At 43.3% G+C, this 22878-nt stretch overlaps 1 protein-coding gene across 1 annotated transcript in view; it reads left to right on the forward strand.

Moving 5' to 3' along the window:
- sh3rf1 (SH3 domain containing ring finger 1) overlaps nucleotides 1-22878 on the forward strand; it is a 43912-nt gene that overhangs the window by 2875 nt on the left and 18159 nt on the right. The window contains exons 2-3 of the mRNA XM_089000202.1: nucleotides 375-843; nucleotides 22350-22625. Coding sequence (XP_088856328.1) covers nucleotides 472-843; nucleotides 22350-22625 — 648 coding nt within the window. The 5' untranslated portion in view covers nucleotides 375-471. The remainder of the gene's footprint in view (nucleotides 1-374; nucleotides 844-22349; nucleotides 22626-22878) is intronic.

Here is a 22878-nt window from a genome sequence, read left to right on the forward strand (position 1 = left end):
ATACAAATGAATGAATAAATAAATAAATACATGAACAAGCAGTGAAGAAAAAAATAAGTGATTAATAAATAAATTCATACATAAATAAATAAATGAATGAACGAGCAGTGGAAAAATATAAATAAATAAAATTGCAATTACGGTATGTTATTTTTCAAACTCATTCAGGACTAGTATGTCATCGGGAGTTATTAACAACAATAATAATAATAATAATAATACATTTCATTTATAAGCGCCTTTCAAAACGATGCATCCATCCATATGAAGTCCATAAGCCATATATGTTCATTTCTGGCCGTATCCCGTGACCTGGTTCTCGGTATTGTTGATTAATCTGCGCGTATTGACCCTCTTTTGCTGCTCGTGCACAGACCATGGCTGGAAGCGAGGGATGGGAGTGACGTGACACCCGCGGAGTGAGCGACATGTTTCTCGACTGAAACCACCCAAGCCCAAGCACCCGCAAACATGGACGAATCGGTGCTGTTGGACCTGCTGGAGTGCCCCGTGTGCCTGGAACGTCTGGACGCCTCGGCCAAGGTTCTACCCTGTCAGCACACCTTCTGCCGACGCTGCCTGCAAGGCATCGTGGGTTCTCGCGGCGAGCTACGCTGCCCGGAGTGTCGCACGCTGGTGGAGTGCGGCGTGGACGAGCTGCCCAGTAACATTTTACTGGTGCGCCTTCTGGACGGGATCAAGCAGAGGCCACGTAGGGCTGCGCCCGCCGCCAACGGTACCGCCGGAGCCATGGCGCGGGCGCACGGCGGCGGGACCCGTGGCGACCAGGGTGCCCCTGGAGCGCAACCGCAACGGGCCCAGGCGAAGAGCACTCTTGTCAGGGTAAGTCTATTTTTTACTCTGGCCCGACCGCATTTAGCACCTTTAAAATTGGCAAAAATGTGCACATTTATTATTATTATTATTATTATTATTATTATTATTATTATTATTATTATTATTATTATTATTATTATTATTATTATTATCTAGGTAGCTGGCTGACTATCTGTTAGCTATCCAGCTAGCTAGCTATTAGCTGGTTAGCTGGCTATCTATTTGCTATCTAATAGCTAGCTGGCTCGCTTTCTATCTATTTAATTTACTTCCAGGTTGAGTGAAGGCTGGCGTGTGTGGCTGCCGCTGCTAACCCACAAAAAAACTGATCCAATGAGTGTAAAGTGACCTTGAGAGTTTTGAAAGGCGCTTACAAATGAAATCTATTTATTATTATTATTATTATTATTATTATTATTATTATTATTATTATTATTATTATTATTATTAGCTAGCTAGCTGGCTGTCTATCTGTTAGCTATCTATTCAGCTATCTATCTATTAGCTAGCTAGCTGGTTAGCTGGCTATCTATTTGCTATCTATTGGCCAGCAGCTATCAGTTGGCAATTTAATAGCTAACTGGCTCGCTTTCTATCTATTTGACTTACTTCCAGGTTGAGTGAAGGCTGGCGCATGTGGCTGCCGCTGCTAACCCACAGAAAAACTGATCCAGTGACTGTAAAGTGACCTTGAGAGTTTTGAAAGGCGCTTACAAATAAAATGGATTATTAAAAAAAAGAAGCGCAACGCCCCCCCCCTCAACAACAAAAACAATACAAGGCAAATCTGCGCGGCTTGAAAGCGGCACGTAGCATTAGCGCCGCTAATCTTCGCCGCGGATTAACTGCGATCAGAGTGAAATGGAAAGCAGCCGGTCGACTCGCGGACGTGATTGAAAGCAGTTAATAATTTAACACACAGACTTTTACCGCTCTTTGCGCCGCCCGACGGTTTTCCGATAATGAGATTTCTATTTGTTTTTTATTTTTATCAGTTTTTTATTTCCTCCTCCTCGTCTTGAGCGCTTGAGGGCGGATTCATTCGACTGTGCCGTTTGTTGATGGGCGGCATCCGAAGGCCGTTCGGTGTTATCTCCACTTGATGAAAAACTGGAACATTCTTGGAAACGGTGTGCAGAATTATTCAACCGAATGAGAGGTTACACCCTCCCCTTTCAAAATAAAATATAAAGTGCATGAAAAATACAACTCACAATTGCCACATGTGGACTCGGTGGGTGACAATCTCGTTGAGATAAATCCATATTTTAAATCGGATTCCGGATATTGTCGATTAAATGTGTACGGATGTAACAGAGAACATGGTAAATTTTCAAAATAAAACAGTTCAGATTCTAAAATAAATAAAACAGAAGTGATTAAATTCATTTATTTAAAAAAGCATCTTGACAAATCGACAGATAAACTAGAGAATGTAGTCAATTTTCAAAATAAAATATATTTCAGATTCCAAAATAAATAAAACAGAAGTGACAAGTTATTTATTTAAAAACGCACCTTGACCAATCGAGAGATAAACTAGAGAATGTAGTCAATTTTCAAAATAAAATATATTTCAGATTCCAAAATAAATAAAACAGAAGTGGCATGTTATATATTTAAAATCACGCCTTGACATATAGAAAGATACACCAGAAAATGTCATAAATTTTCAAAATAAAATATGTTTCAGATTCCAAAATAAATAAAACTGATGTGATGTAAATTATTATTCGGTCCAGGCCGCGAGTTTTAGTGACCTCACAACCATTTGTAAACCTATTTGGTGTCCATTCAACCCCCCCGCCCCCCGCCACCCCCAAAAATGGGCTAAATATTTGAAGGGCCCCTTGTTGTGAGTAGCTTTGACCTGCACACAAAAAAGGGAGGATAGGGTTGATGAAAAGATGTCAAGGCCCTTGTGTAAAATCATCAGAATGTCAACAGGCTGATAATGGACCGACCCGGTCCGAGATCAGAGGCCCCTTCTGTAAATTGCCACTGGGCGACCCGCCTTGCTGGCTACGCTATCGCTCTATTCATTCCTTTCAAAGGTTGTTTGGGCTTTGGGGAATTTCCCTTGGCTCTGTGCAACTCGGTCTCGGTGGCCATCGCCTAGGCTTACGGCCTGCGTTGACATTTGACACGTTTTAGGTCCGGTTCGAAAAAACGATTTGTCTGTTGGTGCGCTTGCCGTTGTCCCGGTGTTCGTACGAACACAACAAGTTGTCAGAGATCGGACACTGTGGACAAAGACTCGAACCCAGAAAGATTGTCTTTTACTGCCGGCAGGAGACGTAGCCATTCATGACAGACGCCTGAATTCTGCAGCCCTCTGCTAAGCTATTTATTGAGAGTATATGCAAATTAAAGTGATACATTAGTAAAACATAGTTTTCTTGATTAGAAGACCACACCGCTTGAGTTCTAAGCACAAACAGTGATAAGCAACAAAACATTGTCTTTTCTATGAACTGATAAATATGGAACCTGGTTAATCAGCTCTTCCTGTGAAGGAGTTTCAAGTCGTAAATTACTTCTGCGATAAAGGAGTTTCCCAAGTCCTAAATTCTGTCCAAGGCCAGATCTCCTAGATCAAGATGACAGTTTAACCAGCTGTGTCTGTTGACCTCAGATTGACCCCAGGTTGTCTGTGCTTCAATTGTGTATTCGAGTCACACATGTTGACTAAGCATATAATAGCATGCAACTTTTAAATATGATAACTTCTTATTCTCCATCACAAGTTCACCGATTAACATGATTTTCATGTTTATTTTTTTTTTACTTTTTGAAGGGAAGTTTACATTTTGTCGTACAATCCAGTAAATGCCACGATTCAAGTCCAGTTGGGCTACGTTAAACAATGACTGTAAGATTGGCAACAACCAACCAACCAACCAACGGTTCATTTGGACCGGGTGAAAACTGGCTTTAATGTCTGTAAAAGTGCCTGCTGCCGGGTTCTGCAGACGCTTCGTCAGATCTTGCGAAAATAGTTTCTTCTGTGAGGGGTCCCTGTAAAGACACTGTAATGTCTGTAAAACTGCCTGCTGCAGATGCTTTGTCAGATCTTGCGAAAATACTTTCTTCTGTGAGGGGTTCCTGTAAAGACACTTCAATGTCTGTAAAACTGCGTTCTGCAGATGCTGTGTCGGGTCTCGCGAAAATACTTTCTTCTGTGAGGGGTTCCTGTAATGACGGACAAAAGCCTGGCGGTGCAGGCGAAGGTCTTCGTGACATGAAAAGGTCTCCATTACCCCAACACTCCACGGACCGGTGCTCCACAGGGTCTTTAGCGCGATTCAGGAAGCCCCCTCCCCCTGACACCTTTTGCTTCACTTCTTCATTGTTGGATGTCCAACAATGTCCATTTAGAATGTCCAAGCCTCCAGATTTTTTTTGGGGGTATCGTCGCGGAGGCTCGATGAGCTGCCTGACAGGCGCACAACAGGGTTTTGTCACGGGGCCCCTTCTGATCTCACGACTTCGCTAACACCGAGTTGGAATGAGTGGTCACAGAAGACGATGGTTGTGTTGAGTAATGGACGTCGTGACCAAAAGGGACAAACTGTTTAGTGCAAAATCAGCTCTGCCTTGCTCTTAACAACATCTCCGGGGGCCGTGGCAGTTGTTTGACACTCTTTTCTGGCATTTGCTTTGAGTTAGTGTAGCGAGGGGGATTTGAGGGGGATGGTGGTCTTCTGCAAACCTTCAATTTGACGATTCACATCCCATACCGATTGGTAACATGGATGTTTTGACTTCCCCTTGCAGCTCATTTACCTTCTACAACCACATTTTTTTCTTGTTTTTTTGCCAAGGTGTGTTGAGAACAGATGGCGGGCCGAGCGATGCAACAAGCCGCCGGTCGCAGGACCGGGAGTCTGAGATCCGGGTTTATTGTCGTCGTGGGTTGGAGCCAAAGAGCGACGGAGGGGGGCGGGGGGGTTCACGTGGGGGATTTGCCTGGGATGTCTTCACTTATCGTTATGGTCAGTGTAGTGGAAACAAAAGTTTGCCGCGTGACTTTATAAACCACAAAGAGGTTCCTCATTCCCAATGTCTGGAAATGGTGGAGGATGATCATGACCTTGCCTCAATTAAAGGTGCTACGGACCAAGCTACAGCTAACAGTGTGTCAAGTGGTTTTTCCTCGGGTTAAAAAAAACAATTTGCGTCCGTTTTGATCGTCCGTTTCGATCATCCGTTTCAATCGTGCGTTTCGATCGTTCGTTTCGATCGTCCGTTTCGATCGTCCCATTCAATTGTCTGATTTGACCGTCCGTTTTGATCGTTCGTTTTGATCGTCCGTATTGATTCTCCGTTTGGATCGTCCGTTTTGATCGTCCATTTCGATCGTCCCTTTTGATGTTCCGTTTGGATCGTGTGTTTGGATCGTGTGTTTGGATCGTCTGTTTTGATCGTCCGTATTGATTCTCCGTTTGGATTGTCCGTTTGGATTGTCCGTTTGGATTGTCCGTTTGGATCGTCCGTTTTGATTGTCCGTTTCGATTGTCCGTATCTATCGTCCGTTTTGATCCTTCTTTTTGATCGTCCGTTTTGACCGTTCTGATGACAAATGCTTACATTTAAGTTGTTGTTGTTTTTTTTTGAAGGACGCTCGCAATGGCTCATCGTTTGGTGTGTGGTGCGACGTGTTGCCCGATTGACTTACCCAATTAGTGAATAAATGTGTCGAATTGGACCAGACAAAATTGATTGACATGAAAAAAAAAAGACATTTATCGGTGTAATTCCGAACAGGTTCAGACTAGTTTCTCCTTGACACAGTGGCAAAGGCGTCTTCCGTAAATCCCCAAATCCGAAAACCATTCGTGATCATGGGTGTTCCGGACGTTGGCTGAATCGGACCGCAGCTGCGAGGCTTGTTCTACTCTGTCAAAGTGATGGATGACCTTCTTGTGTTTCTATCGTTAAAATAAAAACAGAACACAAAAAAAAAATGGACTTGACCCGTGGCGGAGGGTTGCTGCTTTTCCACACGTGGAGCTTATTGAATTGATTTGTCGCTCTTTCGGTTACTCTTTTTTTCTCGCTCTCCATTTTGTTGATGACAAACAGGAAAATAGTTATAATAATACATTTCATTTATAAGGGTCTTTCAAAACTCTCAAGGACACTTTACAGTCACAGGATATTTTTTTCTGCAGGTGAGCAGCGGCAGCCACACGCGCCAGCGTTCACTCAACCCGGAATAACTCAAATAGATAGATATATAACTAATCAACAGAAAGCTAGTTAGATAGCTAATATAAAGATTAGTCCTGTAAAAAAATATAAATAAATACATATAACATATGACAACTTAAAGACACTGAGAGTCATTCATTCTTCAGCACTTTCTGTACCCTCTTTGTGACATGAATCACTTCTAGCTGAAAGAGGAGAGGATCAAAGCATCCTTTTCACCAGTGGATCAGGGAAGTCATGGTGGAATGTGCACGTCTACTACACGCTAAATTTACTTTCCACGCTTCTTTACTTCAGTTGCATTTTACTGAGAAGACGGCGAGAATGGACATGCTGTATCGCTGTACTGTTTAGCAAGGAAAAGACAAAAAAGGATCAAAACCATTTCGGAGCGGAAATGATTTGGTTACATATACAGTAAAGTCTCGTTATATCGATATTCAAGGGAGTCCGAAAAAATATCGATATAACCGGGACTATCGATATATCCGACCCTGTTTGCATGTAATTTTCTCCGTGCGTGCATAGAAATAGTATCGATATAACCGGGACTATCGATATATCCGATATCGATATAACGAGACTGTACTGTATATATTTATATTCAGTCCTGAGCGACGTCATCGTCCCTCTGCGTCATGTAATGAAAGCCTTCCACAAACAGTTTGTTTTTCTTATTTTTCGCGGCCTCTGACACGCACATCAAACAAATGGGAACACCGGGCGGTGGATTTTGTTTCCCTGTTATTTTTCATTCGCTCGTAGATTTATAACCTTGGCGAAAAAGAATGTTTGTGTGTTTTTCTTTTTCTTATGTGGAAGTTGTCATTAAAATTCCTGTACGCCTCCCTCATCTGAGGTCGATGAGTCACGCCGGTCCGCTTTGATGACGTCACGTTGTTGTCAAAGCTTCTCGTTCGTGGCCGGCCGGCTGACCTCCGCCGGGGTGACGCAAGCCCGTCATTATGTCTTCAAGATGCGCTTCCAAGCTAGCAATCACACCCATCAAAGCTTTCCATCGCTGAGATGTTTTCCCCCCAAAAAATGCATTTGGGCTGCCATTTTTGATCACTCGTAACTTTTGTATCCTCGGGATAGGCACCTACAGCGTAGGTGTCACAATCAAGGCCCGGGGGCCAAATCTGGCCCGCTGTATCATTTTATTGGGTCCATAAAAGCAAATCAAACTTTTGAAATCCCATGCTCATCTATCGAGCAAGTGAGCGAGCTAGATAGCTCTCTTTCTATTTAGCTAGCTATCTAATCCCTTGCATCACGGGTGTCAAAGTCAAGGCCCGGGGGCCAAACAGGGCCCGGCGTATCATGTTATTCGGCCCGCGAAAGCTAATCAAAGTTTTGAAATTCCATTCTCACCTAGCTAGTTAGCTAGCTAACTCTCTTTCTATTCAGCTAGCTGTCTAATCCTTTGCATCACAGGTGTCAAAGTTAAGGCTTGGGGGCCAAATCTGGCTCGGCGTATCATTTTATTGTGCCGCGAAAGCTAATCAAATTTATGAAATCCTATGCTCATCTAGCGAGCTAGCTAGCTAGCTAAATCTCTTTTTATTCAGCTAGCTGTCTAATTCCTTGCATCACAGGTGTCAAAGTCAAGACTTGGTGGGCCCACTGCATCATTTTATTGGGCCCACAAAAGCAAATCAAACTTTTGAAATTCCATGATCGTCTATCGAGCGAGTGAGCGAGCTAGCTAGCATTCTTTCTATTCAGCTAGCTGTCTCATCAGTCAAATAAAATGTGAAATAAAAATATAATAAATAATTTTGAGATTTTGAAAGAATTTTGCAACCCCATTGATGCTCATTTCTATAGTAATTGAACCAAAAAATAGTTGACTGATTTCAAAACTAGTAATCCATCTTTTTATGTATTTTTTTTGTAATTTTGTATCAGTGATGATGAAACATGAATTCTGTTTTTATTATCACTTTTTTTTGCGGGAAGACGTAACAAATATCTACAGTAATAAGCAGAAATGAACGTATATATCAAACTTGGCTTCATAGCCGAATGCTTAATTTCTTCACCAAAGCATTCCTGCAATCCAATTCAACAAAACAGTCTAAAAAAATCAAAAAGTGGCCTTAGCTGGAAAAAAAAAGATAATTCTGCTAAAAAAAGAGGACCTTACGAATAATAACAAAGGTCTAGAGAGATGGTTTTGCTATGATGTAAGGCGAGTTATTGGAGCTCACGGAGCTATCGCCGACCCGCCTTGTGCAACTTGTATTGGAAACACAAACCGGGCCAAGCCAGAGCAGGATTTAAGATCTCCAAACTCTGCCATGTTGACCCCAAGTGAACTTTTCCCCATTGCACCCTACCTCATACCGGTCATCCCTTTTTACGGGAGTAAAATACGCTTGCGGATTCTTAACACATGTATGATACACATGTGTATCTAACACACTCTTGGAGCTCAATCTGCAGTACATATGTACCTAAAAGCTAGCAACCACTCATTTGATGAACGACAGTGAGGTTAAAATCTTAGCGAAAGAAAAAAGATGGTTTGAAAGAGGAGTAAAAGAAGCTATTTTTATAAAACAGCAAAACCCTTCACTACCCACTACCCCAGATGTTTTATCGAAAACCTCCAAAGACGATTTTGCCGAGTTGGCCATCTTGTCATCGCTTTGGATCACGTCCAGCATTTTTATGTTTTTGCAAAATACGCGACCAGTGTGCTTATTTTGCGAGATAATTACCATCATCGCCATGTCAGGGCTTTACGTAATTCCCAAGGAGAGGTTCAAAAGAGCAAATCATGTGATTCCACAGTGGGGGGGGGGGCTATTCCCCCCCCAGTGTGGACTTTGTAGTCCCCTTTTGTGTTTTTTTTTTGTGTGTCCCTTCAAGGCTGGCCAGCTCAAACACAACTCGGAAGGACTTGACTTGTTTTGTTCTGTCCCATTTTAACCCCCCCCGAAGCAGCGTAAGAGGGATGGAGTACGTTAACGTGAGCGTCTCTGAGGAATTCCATGAGTAGTTGCAGGTCATTGCCCCCCCCCCCCCCCTTCATTCCGCCCCCCTGCCCCCCCCGCTTTCCCACTCCCCCATAAACGTGTCTACTCTTGTAGCGCACATCCGTCTTCCGTACAACTTCGAGCTGGCGTTTATTTGCTTTAGGCTAGCATTGTGTTTCGTTAAAAAAGTAGCTCTTTTCCGCCATTTGTAAAGATGTTGGAGGGGGGGAGTCTATCATTGATAATAATAATAATAATAATAATAATCCATTTCATTTCTAAGCTCTTCTTTGAAAACTCTCAAGGTCACTTTACAGTCACAGGATAAGTTTTTCTGTTGGTGAACAGCGGCAGCCAAACTCGCCAGCATTCACTCAACCCGGAAGTAACTCACATAGAAAGATAGCTAGCAATTTGATAGCTAAGTAACTCGGATAGAAAGCTAGCTAGCTAGCTAATAGATAGATAATAGATAGTTAAGCAACTCTGATAGAAAGCTAGCTAGCTAATAGATACCTAACAGATAGCTAGCTAGGCCTTCACTCAACCCGGAAGTAACTCGCATAGAAAGCTAGCTAGCTAATAGACAGCTAATAGATAGCTAAGTAACTCTGATAGAAAGCTAGCTGGCTAATAGACAGCTAATAGATAGTTAAGCAACTCTGATAGAAAGCTACCTAGCTAATAGATACCTACCAGATAGCTAGCTAGGCCTTCACTGAACCCGGAAGTAACTCAGATAGAAAGCTAGCGAGCAATTTGATAGCTAAGTAACTTGAATAGAAAGCTAGCTAGCTCATAGATAGCTAACAGATAGCTAGCTAGCCCTTTACTCAACCCGGAAGTAACTCAGTTGGAAAGCTAGCTACCAATTTGATAGCTAAAATTAACTTGGATAGAAAGATAGCTAGCTAATATATAGCTAACAGATAGCTAGCTAGGCCTTCACTCAACCCGGAATTAACTCAGATAGAAAGCTAGCTAGCAATTTGATAGCTAAGTAACTTGGATAGAAAGGTAGCTAGCTAATAGATAGCGAACAGATAGCTAGCTAGCCCTTTACTCAACCCGGAAGTAACTCAGTTGGAAAGCTAGCTACCAATTTGATAGCTAAAATTAACTTGGATAGAAAGATAGCTAGCTAATATATAGCTAACAGATAGCTAGCTAGGCCTTCACTCAAACCGGAAGTAACTCAGATAGAAAGCTAGCTAGCAATTCAATAGCTAAGTAATTGAGTCACGATAAGCTTCACTCTCGTGTAGACGAGCCAGCATGCGAGGACTTGATTCTGCACCTGGACGCCTTCGGGCTGAGTCTTTTCTTCTTCTTTTTTTTTTTTGTCTCCTGGCAAGATTGTTCATCTTCACGACAAACCTTTTCACTGTCACACCCCCCCCCCCGCACGCCGACTTTTTAACAAAACATGTTGTGAGGCGTTGTTCTTTCAACTCTGGGTGGTCCACATATTTACCAACGGCCTACGGCGTCACTCCACCTCCCCCCATTTCCCTTTGTCTCATCTCTTCCAAGTCTGTCAGCGTGACTATGGTCATGGGGGGGGGGGGGGTAGTCATTAGCTCACTCACTGCATTCCGATCGCACCTGTAGGCCTCCGTAAAATACTTTTAAGCATGACCGTCGTTCAGCAGAAAGGATGGGGTGAGACGGGGGGGGCATGCTTAACTCATTCACTGCCAGACGATGTGCAAAAATGTGTCCACTCCAGTGCCAGGGTTTTTGTCACTCGAATTCCAGGATCCACAGAATATTGAGTTTTCGGACAACATAGACATTTTGTACAGCGTTAGAAACCTTAGACTCTCTTTTTTCAACAGAAAAAAAAGGAGTTAATAAATAATAATAATAATAATAATAATAATAATACATTTCATTTATAAGCGCCTTTCAAAACTCTCAAGGTCACTTTACAGTCACAGGATAAGCTTTTCTGTGGGTGAGTAGCGACAGCCACACGCGCCAGCGTTCACTCTTCAAATAGATAGAAAGCTAGCTAGCAAATAGATACAGTAATAATAATAAGAATACATTTCATTTATAAGCACCTTTCAAAACTCTCAAGGTCACTTTACAGTCACAGTATACAGTCGCTAATAGATAGCTAGATAGCTAATCGATAGCTGGCTAGATTGCTAGGGAGCCAGCTAGACAGCTAATAGATAGCAAAATAGATACAGGTAACATCCGACTTACGACCAGCTCGATTTACGATCACCCGTACTTACGACCACGACCACCAGACCCTATTTTTAAATGTTTTATTCTACGCCTGGCACCGCAACGTGCTGGCAGGCCGGCAACGCGTACGTAATTTTGCCCAGCCAGCCAGCCAGTGATGGCACCAGAGGGGGGGGGGGAGGGGTTGCCTGTCATTTAGACTGCGAGTCTCTAATCAACATTTTGAATGCATTTCGCATTTTGACTTACGACCGTTTGGTCGGAACGGAACTCGGTCGTAAGTCGGATGTTACCTGTAGTTGATTTACTGTATACTGTATATCGCACCACAAGCTAATTGAATGTATAAATAAAAACTATAATGAATGAACAAATGAAGATAAAATATCTATAAATAAAAATAATAATCAATGAAGAAAATAAGATTAAAATTAGAGAGGGGAAATTTGCCAAAAAAACAAATGGAAAAAAGAGCTCTAAAAAAAAATCATCAAAAATTTGCCCCCAAAAAATGGACAAAAAAATACAGCACTGCAAGCTTGACCAAAATATGACAAAAAATACAACAAATCAAGCAAAAAAATATTAAAAAATACCAAATTATTTCTTCTTCAAACCGGGCTCCATAAAATCCCTTTCAACTGGGCTTTTAAATGCATAGTAGGTCAGCACTCAATCGACACCAACACGTTCTGACTTGCGTCCAATTGGGTTGATGTTGCGGCCATGGCAACCAAATTCCCTCGTAAACCGACGCGGCATCTCCGGTGGTGTTTTGGCCTCGCCCGTGATTATTTTGCCAGCTGCTAGACACCCTATCTCTTTTATCGTACCTTCTTTTGGCTGATGAGGACGACTTTTGACCTCTCCCCCCATTTGTTGTGATTGGTCGAGTGGCAGTGATCAACCACGGGCTGTTTGGCTGCTGGCATTTTAAGTGTTTTCTTCCTGCCCCCCCCACTCCTTGGGGGTACCAAATAACGATTTGTCCAGAGTTTCGTTTTCAGTTGTTTGACCTGCGACCCCCCGCGGCTATTCCTGGCTCTGGGTGCATCTTTGCTGCCATCACCTTGAGAGATGTGACCTTTCACACTTCTCTTATAAAAAGTGAAACCCGCCCCCCCCCCTAAAATCAATTTCCAGTAGCGCCGTGAAAGTCTATCATAAATAGATAAACAAACAAAACAAAGACGCAGTGAAGAAAAAGTTTGAAAGAAAACCGTTGTTTGTCTACCGCAGAATTTTGCTGTCAAATTTGAGATACCGACAATGAATGACGATTTTGAAACGATTTGGTTATAGGTTACATTCATGGCGGAGATACTTTGGTAATTAACTTGATCTACACCCCCCCCGGCCCCTCCAAACAAAACCCGAAAGAAAATTAGCAAAGGTATTTTCTCGATATCAAAAAAGTTGCGGGCAACGCCGTCGGGCTTTCAGCCGTTAGCGCCCCCTTCTGCGCAAACACCCCGCCTCGACTACAGGTTGACACTCCCATCCTAAACACGTCTCATTATCCGGACGTGCACTTTGAGCCCATTTGTCTTCCACAAACACAAATGCAGTCCCGGGCCAAGCAAATGGCCATTATGTTTGTTTTAATGAGTCATAGGCCAGAATGTGGAGAAACACAGGTGTGTATTCCGTGTCGCCTGGATTCATCTTCATCGTATGTAGTAAAAAGCCAACAACTATTTGCTTTTATTTATTGGACCATTGTGGATTTGGTAATCCTGCCAACAGTAGACTTTTCTGTGACTGGAATCAGTCAGCAGTACTGTCGGCTTGTTCTACGCTGCAAATTTCCCCATTGCGGGACGAATAAAGGTATTCTGATTCTGATTCTGAAAAAAATGGCGTGTTGCATATTCACAATTTGGCTGCACTAAATAAAACATTAAAGAGACAGGCAGGTGACAGAGAGAGTGAGAAAATGGATAGGAAACAGTGAAATTTGGCCTCGTTTCAACTTTGACGTTCATTTCAAAAGCAGAGTGTAGACTGCAAGGTTAAAATACCCATCAATCAGGCCCCACAAATTACCCACACAAGCCATCTGTACACTTGATGCAAAAATCTATCAACCCAGCTAAAGAGAACACAATTGATGAGGAACTAGGTAAAATTATTGCAGAGAAAGCACCTACAAGGGATCATTCCTCAAGATGGTGAAAGAAGAAGGCTACGTTCCTCATCAAGTGTTTAATGCTGATGAAACCGGCCACTCCATTCCATCAAGCTATCAATGACCATCACAAAGGTAAATAAAACCACTTTTTTTATTATTATATAGTACAGTTTATTTCTTTAATTATAATGCCATAGCACATTTATGATACATAAAATAATGTATATTTTGTGTAGTTTTAAGGCTTAGAAAATTAGAAAGTAGACAATTATGTTTTGTGGGGACCTGGGAACAGATTAGTTTCATTTTAATGGTTTCCTATGGGAAACTAATTTTTGGGATACACACTTTTCGCCTTACACACTCTGTCTGGGAACCAATTAAGTTCAGATATCAGTGTACTTTTGAATTTTCCCTTCGTCCCATTCCATTAGTTATCTCTTCTCGTTTGATGTCGAGTTAATCCTGATGAGTTCCACTCTGTGACCTTGGCAACGTCTCGTTCGGTATGTCCGACCGTGAACTTGGTAGCCAACTAGCGGCTCCATGTTACAATCTGGTCTCAGCTCAGGCCGGAATGAACAAACACACTCGCGCTTTGTTGACAAAAGTGAAGAGGAAAAAAAATGGTCGTTGCCTTCTCACAGCAGTGTTTGTACCTCGGACCCTTGCCAATTCCTGTGTCAATATCCTTTCTTTGTTTGCCCTCTTGAAGGGTGTACAAATACTCGCCGACGCAAGCAAAGTTCTTCACTCGGAGCAACACTGGGCCAGTTGGAAATGACAGGCAGATACGTCAACAACCAGACCAGAAAACCCTACAGAGTCTACTTCCTTGACTTCCGCTAATGGAAGTTAGTCCGAGCGGGGGCAGGTGGCTGTCGCTGAATGACTCCGAAGAACAAAAGATCAGACAGTGCTCTCTTTCAGCTGCAAAGCGCCGAATAAAATGAGGAAGCGCTTAGTATTCAGCTGGCGTTGACTGCCCACTTTGCTCACTGATACTGTGACGTTGGCAGACCAAACCCTTCTGTAGTGGTCTCTTGGTATGAATCTGATCTGAAGGGGCCCTAAAGCAGTGCCTCTTTATAACATCTTCTTCTTTTCCTTTCGGCTTTTCCCCTCAGGGGTCGCCACAGTGAATCAGTGTCCTTCATTTTGTGCATCCTCTTCTCTCGCACCAGCTACCTTCATGTCCTCTTTGACAACATTCATAAACCTCCTCTTTGATCTTGGTCTCTTCCCTGGCAGTTCAAGGCTCAGAATCCTTCTTCGACATGTCCAAACCATCTCGGTCTGGCCTCTCTGACTTTCTCTCCAAAGCCTCTAATATGAGTTGTCCCTCTGATATACTCATTCCTGATCCTATCCAACCTGGTCACTCCAGAAGAAAACCTCAACCTATTTATAACATAAGAAGTTGAAATCGTTTACCGGGTTATCAAGGCCCCAGGTATTTATTTCCACCCACATTCAACAGTAAAGCTCAATCGTTTCATCAGTGATGGATCCAATTCCAGCCATTTTCAGGGCACCCTAAATCTATTACCAGCCAATCGCAGGGCACAGACACAGATGAACAACCGTCCACGTTCACCCCTGGGGATAATTTAGAGCAGTGGTTCTTAAACTGGGTTTGATCGAATCCATTGGGTTCGGTGAGTCGGTCCCAGGGGTTCGGTGGTCCAGCCCTAAGTCTAGTCTGCAGTTACTGCGCACAGTCATTGAAAGAAGGGTTCGGTGAGCATATGAATCTGGTGGAGTTCGGTACCTCCAACAAGATTAAGAACAACTGTTTTGGAGTGTTCAGTCTGCCATGTGTGTTTTTGGAGTGTGGAAGAAAACCGAAGTACCCATAGAAAACTCACACACTACCTCCACACAAGGAGGTGAGGTCGCCCTCAATTGCGTCGTTAATTTAAATAATCAATGGACTCTTTCCATACTTGATATACATCGTTTCATGAATTGCACCTTATAAAACAGCCACAATATTTCGCGCCTACCGTCTATGAGGCGGGTTTAGGATGGCACGCAACCGCTGTCTCATCTTTGCCGCCAGCATTGTAGCCTGCTGGCTTTCGCCTCTGCAGTGTGTACTCTAGACACCGGCAGGCCCCTGCGAAGTCGGGTCGTTAAAACCCACTGTATGAACTGGCACGTCGTGAAAGACTTCTGTTCTCTCAGCCTTAAGTCAGACAAGCAAGAAAGGGAGTGATCCAGCGGCCCACCCAGAACAGCCTTTGCCTCCCCCACACGAGGGGCCCGGCCAGGTAAACCATCCCACTTGGGGTTTAGACCAAACGCTCCACCAGTCCCGGTTTTGTGAAAGAAGAAACCTCTCGCACATCCCAGGAATAGACACGAGAAATGCATGTGTGTGAGACACAGCCCATAAAGCCATATTAGCTCCCTGCTAAAACACTTTTCTTTTGTAGGCTAATCTATAGCTTACTCGACATACTCTGGGGGAGGGGGCACCCGTGTCCTCGCCCGAAGAATGTTTTCATAGAACTCATGGCTTCAGAGGGCAGTCTCAGGAGGCCAGGTAGGCAACTCTAGGAACGGATGGTTTTGATCATCCATTTGCTCCCAGGTTCTCAGGAGCCGCCCCCCTGAACTTTAGCTCCAGGTCAGGACCTGGTAGTAAAACCGAGGTGGGCCGGGGTCAGCGGGCGGTTAGCGCGGCGATTCGTTTTGCAACTGGCAGGGTGAAATACCATCGTTCATTGTCTTGCCTTCCTACTGTATGCCCGTTTCCAGTTGCATCTCTGGAACATGAGCCGAGGAGACGGGTTTTCCCTTTCAGAACTTCCCGGTCGCATTGTGTGATCCATCTGGCTTCCAGATTGCGGCTTTTCGTGCCTGTGCAGTAGACGCCGAGCCTCATTTGCCGTCTTGCGAGAGGCAACAAACAAACGCGGGGGAGTTGTTGTATAGCAAAGTACGATGGGAAGCTTGAATGGGTTATTGCAACTCCCCCCCCCCCCCCTGCGCAACCCCCGCTAGGTAAATTATTCCCATAACGGCAAAACTGAGCATGTCTTTTTATGCTCTCGGCTTGTTTGTTTGCACTGCAGAAAAAAAATGACAACACTACTTCCTCAGACAGCCGACTAACCTCAGAGTGTCTGTTGTCTATTATGGCTTAGGTGTTTATTATTAGTATTCAAGGGGACAAATTACAGTAGTACTTTGACTTGCATATTTTTTTACTTTCCTTCCGGCATTGTAAAGATTGCTCACAATGGCCAAACTTCTTCAATACTTTTTCAGAATGCTCAGAAAATACAGGCCCCGTTTCTTAGTGTTTTGTCCAAATGAAATTTTGGTGATAACTAGTTAATTATATTCAAAACATCACATCAAAAAAGACAACAATTTCACTCTGTGTTTATTTACCTACATATATACAGTTTATTTATTTAATTACAATACAATAGCACATTTATTATACATAAAATAAGGTATATTTTGTGTAGTTTTAAGGCTTATTTAGTAGAAAATTATTTTTATGGGGACATGGGAACGGATTATTCTCATTTTTAATGGTTTCTTATGGGAAATAAATGTTTGGCAGACGAACATTTTGCCTTACACTTTCTGGGAACCAATTAAGTTCGTAAGCCGAGGTACAAGCAAAACAATACTCATCGTTTACATATGTTTACTCTGTTCTCCTACGAATATTACTTCTGCTTCGTAGGCGACCTTCTCGGCCTCTTTTTCTTGCTTTGAATGAAGCGTCATCCCTTCCAATCGAGCTCAGTTGATTTCTTGACAATCGTAAACATACTCTACCCCACACACACACACAAAAATTGTTTCCATGGAAACAAGAGGTACACGGCAAGACAGGCGACAATGTGCCTTGAGTTTCTGCTCACCTTGTCGCATTCGCTATTTATTAGTCTAATGATCATTTTTGTTTGAATCGTCACACCTCAACCGTTTCATCCCAGGCTTTTCTTTTCGACTTTAACAAACCCGATCCCGCCTCCCTTTGTCCTCCCGTTTGCTTCCGTCCATGGCCCAGTTCCTGCGTTTTACACAAAGAAGCCCTCGGGCCGCCAAGTGCCGAATGGCAGGGCGCTGAAAGGAACCCTCCCCCCCTGCTGTACAATGGTCATTAAAAAAAATATAAAACGCCATTAGGAATCAATTTCATGCGCCGCTAATGGAGTCAAGATGGCCTCTTGTCTCTCGGAATCACCCTTCCTCCCCCGTTCCCGCGACCGCGGTGGCCGGCTGGCACCGTTGGGCAGCAAATGACCCGCTAATGAACAACAAATGTCCCGACAAATGACCACCTGGCCGACGTTTGCGGCAGATATGGCGGCTAGCCTTCGCTATCGCTCTTGTTATATCCTCCCTCAACGGGCGCCACCTGCAGAGCTTTGGGGAGGCGTCCATGTGGGAGTGTAGACATGTCTGGCGTTACACGGGGGAAAGTAGGGGAAGGGGAAAGGTTTCTGTCTACAGTGTACCTCGGTTTACGAACCCCTTGGCTTACGAACTTTTAGGTTTACGAACGTTAAATGTATGAAAATTTTACCTCGGCATACGAACTATTTTTCGGGATACACACGGAGCTGCCACAATGAGTGATGTGTCGTTCGCGAACGAGACCGTTCTTCTAACAAGAAAATGGCAGCCGACATTTTTTTTGTCCTCTATTCCCCGCCCCCAGTCTTCGGTTAAAGCCACGTGATTGGTCAAGAACGCAGCAGTGAGGGGAGGTGGTTTAAACATTAAAGAGATAGGCAGACGAAAGAGAGAGAGTGACAAAATGGATAGAAAACAGTGAAATTTGGACTAGTTTCAACGTTGATAGTTCAAAGGCAGAGTGTAGACTGCAAGGTTAAAATTCCCATCAATCAGGCTACACAAATAACCAGCACAAGCCATCTGTGCACTTCAACCCAGCTAGAGAGAATGCAATTGATGATGAACTGGGTAAAATTATCGCAGAGAAAGCACCTACTAGGAATCATTCCTCAAGATGGTGAAAGAAGAAGTCAACGTTCCTCATCAAATATTTAATGCTGATGAAATCGGCCACTCCATTCCATCAAGCTATCAATGACCATCACAACGGTCAATAAAACCACTTTATTAGACAGTACAGTTTATTTCTTTCATTATAATACCTTATCTCATTTATGATACATAAAATAAGGTATATTTTGTGTAGTTTTAAGGCTTAGAATATTAGAAAGAAGAAAAGTATGTTTTATGGGGACCTGGGAACGGATTATTCTCATTTTAATGGTTTCCTATGGGAAATTAATTTTTGGGATACACACTTTTTAGCCTTACACACTCTGTCTGGGAACCAATTAAGTTAGTAAGCCAAGGTATCACTGTACTTTGGCGAGACTTTAACTGCTAACGTGGCGGATGCGTGGGGTGTAGATGGCATGGCTTCACGGTCATCTAGTGACTTGGAAGCGAGCCGCTAAATCCCCTTAGCGCACTCTTTCTAATTTCATTATCCGCGATCGTACACGGCGGTTGATCGGCGTCGAATCCGCTCAACCAATTAACTCCGTCACAACAGGCGAGTGTCTGCGGCGGTTCCACGCGGGTGACTGGAAACCTGACGTGTATTTTTAAAGCTAGCGTACTTTAGCTGACTCGTGTGGAAATCGCGGTTATTTTGGGATTCCGACACACTTGAACTCAAGTCCGAACATTTCCCTGTCCGTGCCCTCAAGCGTAAGAATAATGTCACGCCGGTGATGCGCCATGTCTTGTTTAAACACGTGTCAACATCAATCACGGTTCCGTACGCGGTCATGTAGTCATTTTTCCCGCCGCGTCTGTTTGAAGGATCACTCGGAAATTTTCATTGTTATGACAGTTGACATTTTTCCAGTTTCATTACTATTAATAATAATACAATTATTTTCTAAGCGCCTTTCAAAACTCTAAAGGACACTTTACAGTCGCAGGATATTTTTTTTTTTTTTGTGCGGGTGAGCAGCGGCAGCCATACGCGCCAGCCGTCAGTCTACCCGGAAGTAACACAGCAGCAAAGTTATGGAAAGAAGAGGAAAGGAAAGAAAGAAGTAGAAAATAAAAATTCAAGAGCTGCTGGTAAGGCAGTCACTCTCGCGGCGCCGTCTTGAAGTCAAGAAGACAAAATTTTTTTAGATAGACGGATAGCTAGCCAATAGATGGCTAATAGATAGTCAGCTAACTACCCCTTAAAGGACAACCGACATCACGTTTTTGTTTCCTAACTGACATCAGAAAAACGTTTTATAGCATCTAAAATACTCAAAACACGCAGGCTAATATTTTTAGTCAAATGCAAAACACCAATAAAAATGACTTACAGTGTCTAAAAACTACTTAAATTTGAAACCGGAAGTGGCCAGTTTCGGAAGACCCCCCCCCCCTTGTTCGTGGCGTCACCCCAAGACGTCTTGCCTTGCCTGAGAATCAAAACAATGGCTTCAAATTCGGAGATTATGCTTTGTTGTTACTCATCCAGTTATGAATATGATTCAAATAGTTCTGAAGAGGAAAGCATACATGTTTGCAATGGATTAAAGACTTTATTCCGTGCCATTTTGAGGCAATAGGTGGGGGGGAATGTATCACCAAAAAAAGAGGCAGAAAATGGTGACAAAGCCGTGCAAGGAATTAATCAGCCCGTTTTCCACATGCTGATTAATTCCTTACACAGAGCTTTGTCACCCTCTTCTGCCTTTTTTTGGTGCTACACGAAGTTTTCAGACTAAAAAAAGTACTGCAAAATGCATTGACGTGATGGAAGGACTGCTACAATGTGTCCTTTCTCTGTCAGGGGCGGTCCTTTAGTGATGTCACGTACGGACTTGTCACCAACTCAAAAACGAGACTTCCGGAATATTCAACGCGAGTCTTAAAATGTAAAATAACGCTACATGCGGTGGAATCTTTGTCAAATACGCACAGTAGAAGTCATTTGACGCCATTTTACAAATTATGGACACAACTTGTCCAGAGGCATCGGTTGCCCTTTAATGTTCTATACCTTACTCTAATTTCCCCATTCGCTCTGGTATCACCTCATTAGAATGACTAAGCCTATGTGTTAAGAAGTCTGTTGTAAGCATGGCATAAAAGGGTCACGGTTGTTTCTTATTTGCAACGTCCTCAGATTTAGGTCCATATTTAATCATTTGCATTTTCATCACAGTCCATCTGCTCAAAGAAGGCCAAATTCCACGACAAAATCGTCCTTAGCGACGCAATTGGCGTGGCCTCATTGCTTCTGTGCTTCGGTGTGTGTGATTGGGTGCAGCGGGATAACGTCAGACCGGCTCACCATCAGCGGCTCCGTCCTGTACTTTCATTCTCACCAATGCCTCATTAGAGTCCATCCAGCCTTTTCCTGAATTCCCTTTTAACCTATTTCCACCCCACGTCCGTGAACGCCTCGCTTACAAAGTGTTTGGGATTCACAACACTGGCAACGATGTCCGGCAGTCAGTAGGATAAATGGCGGCTGTTTTCCCTGATAGACAACTCCCAACGTTGAATGGAGCACCCCCCCCCCCCCCATCCCCACTGGCCCTCTTTACTTGGATTGTCATTCCTTTGAATGGCCCTTTCAGGGTTTTGGGGCCAAGATACAATACCTCCTTCGGGGGTGGTGAAGGTGAACCAACTGGACTTCAGAAAGTCTTGGTCAGGGACAGGAATCGTTCAGACTTTTGGGCGTCTTAGTTTTTGAACTAAGTTGTTGTTTTTTTTCCATCACTTTTTGAAGAAATACCTCAAATCCATTAATGTGTTTCGTGAATAATAATACATTTCATTTTAAGCGCCTTTCAAGGCTCTCAAGGACACTTTACAGGGCCTTCACTATAGTCTGAAAATCTGTGTGATATCTTCCAAAAAAATGTGTTTCAGTAATGATTTTTTTTTCATATTCCGCATTCAAAATGAGTTGAGAGAAAGGAAAATATACGCTATAAATTGTATTTGAAGTGAATGTTACAAATTATAGACACAACTTGTCCGAAGACGTCGGTTGTCCTTCAAAGGAGAACCGACGCCTCCGGACAAGTTGTGTCCATAATTTGTAAAATGGCTTCAAATGACTTCTACTGAGCCTATTTTACAAAGATTCCACCGCATGTAGCGTTATTTTACCTTTTAAGACTCGCGCTGAATATTCCGGAAGTCTTGTTTTTGAGTTGGTGACGAGTCCTCACGTTACGTCACTGAAGGAACGCCCCTGACCGAAAAAAGGACACATTGTAGTCCTTCCATCACGTCAATGCATTTTGGTGTACTTTGTTTGGTCTGAAAACTTCATGTAACACCAAAAAGAGGCAGAAGATGGCGACAAAGCTCCGTGTAAGGAATTAATCGGCCCATGGAAACAGGGTGATTAATTCCTTACACGGAGCTTCGTCGCCATCTTCTGCCTCTTTTTGGTGCTACATTTTCCGCCCCCAGATACCTCAAAATGGCACGGAATAAATACTTTAATCGATTGCAAACATGTATGCTTTCCTCTTCAGAACTATTTGAATCATATTCATAACTGGATGAGTAACAACAAAGCAGCTTCTCCTAATCTGAATTCTCGGAAGCCATTGTTTTGATTCTGGAGCAAGGCAGCGTGTGACCAAGAGTGACGTCAAAAACAAGGGGGCGGGACTTTCTGAAACTCGCCATTTCTGGGGTCAAATTGAAGTAGTTTTGGGACACTTTAAGTGATTTTTATTGGTGTTTTGCATTTGACTAAAAATATCAGCCTGCGTGTTTTGGGTATTTTAGATGCGATAAAACGTTTTTCTGATGTCAGTTAGGAAGCAAAAAATGGTGTCGGCTTTCCTTTAAATGGTAAAATATAGCTATATATGGTGCAATCTTTGTAAAATGCGCTCAGTAGAAGTCATTTGAAGTGATTTTACAAATTATGGACGCAACTTGTCCGGAGGTGTCGGTTGTCCTTTATATTCCAATATAATATATTCCAGGGCATCCCCCAGCTACCGTGCGCGAAGGCCCTCTACAACTACGACGGCAAGGAAGCGGGCGATCTGAAATTCAGCAAGGGCGACGTCATCATCCTGCGCCGGCAGGTGGACGAGAACTGGTACCACGGCGAGATGGGCGGCCTGCACGGGTTCTTCCCCACCAATTTTGTGCAAGTCATCAAGCCGTTGCCGCAGCCGCCGCCGCAGTGCAAGGCGCTCTACGACTTTGAGCTCAAGGACAAGGAGGCCGACAAGGACTGCCTGCCGTTCGCCAAGGTTAGCTGTTCGCAACGCGGGTTTGTTCCGTTAACGGCGCCCCAAAAAAACGCATGATGATTCTATTCCGTCTGCCGTCTTGATGAACGGCTGTAATTAGGCTCGCCATGACCGAAATCTTGGATATTTAGCGAGACCGGGCTCATTTTGTGGAGACTGCATTTCAGATCGGCATCTTACGGCATCTCAGTAAATAGAAAAAAATGTATAAAAAATACATCAAATGTAATAAAATAAATTAAGCAAATAAATA

The sequence above is a fragment of the Hippocampus bargibanti genome, linkage group LG07 (genome assembly GCF_051943395.1).
Source record: "Hippocampus bargibanti isolate YZ-2025 linkage group LG07, ASM5194339v1, whole genome shotgun sequence".
NCBI lineage: Eukaryota > Metazoa > Chordata > Actinopteri > Syngnathiformes > Syngnathidae > Hippocampus > Hippocampus bargibanti.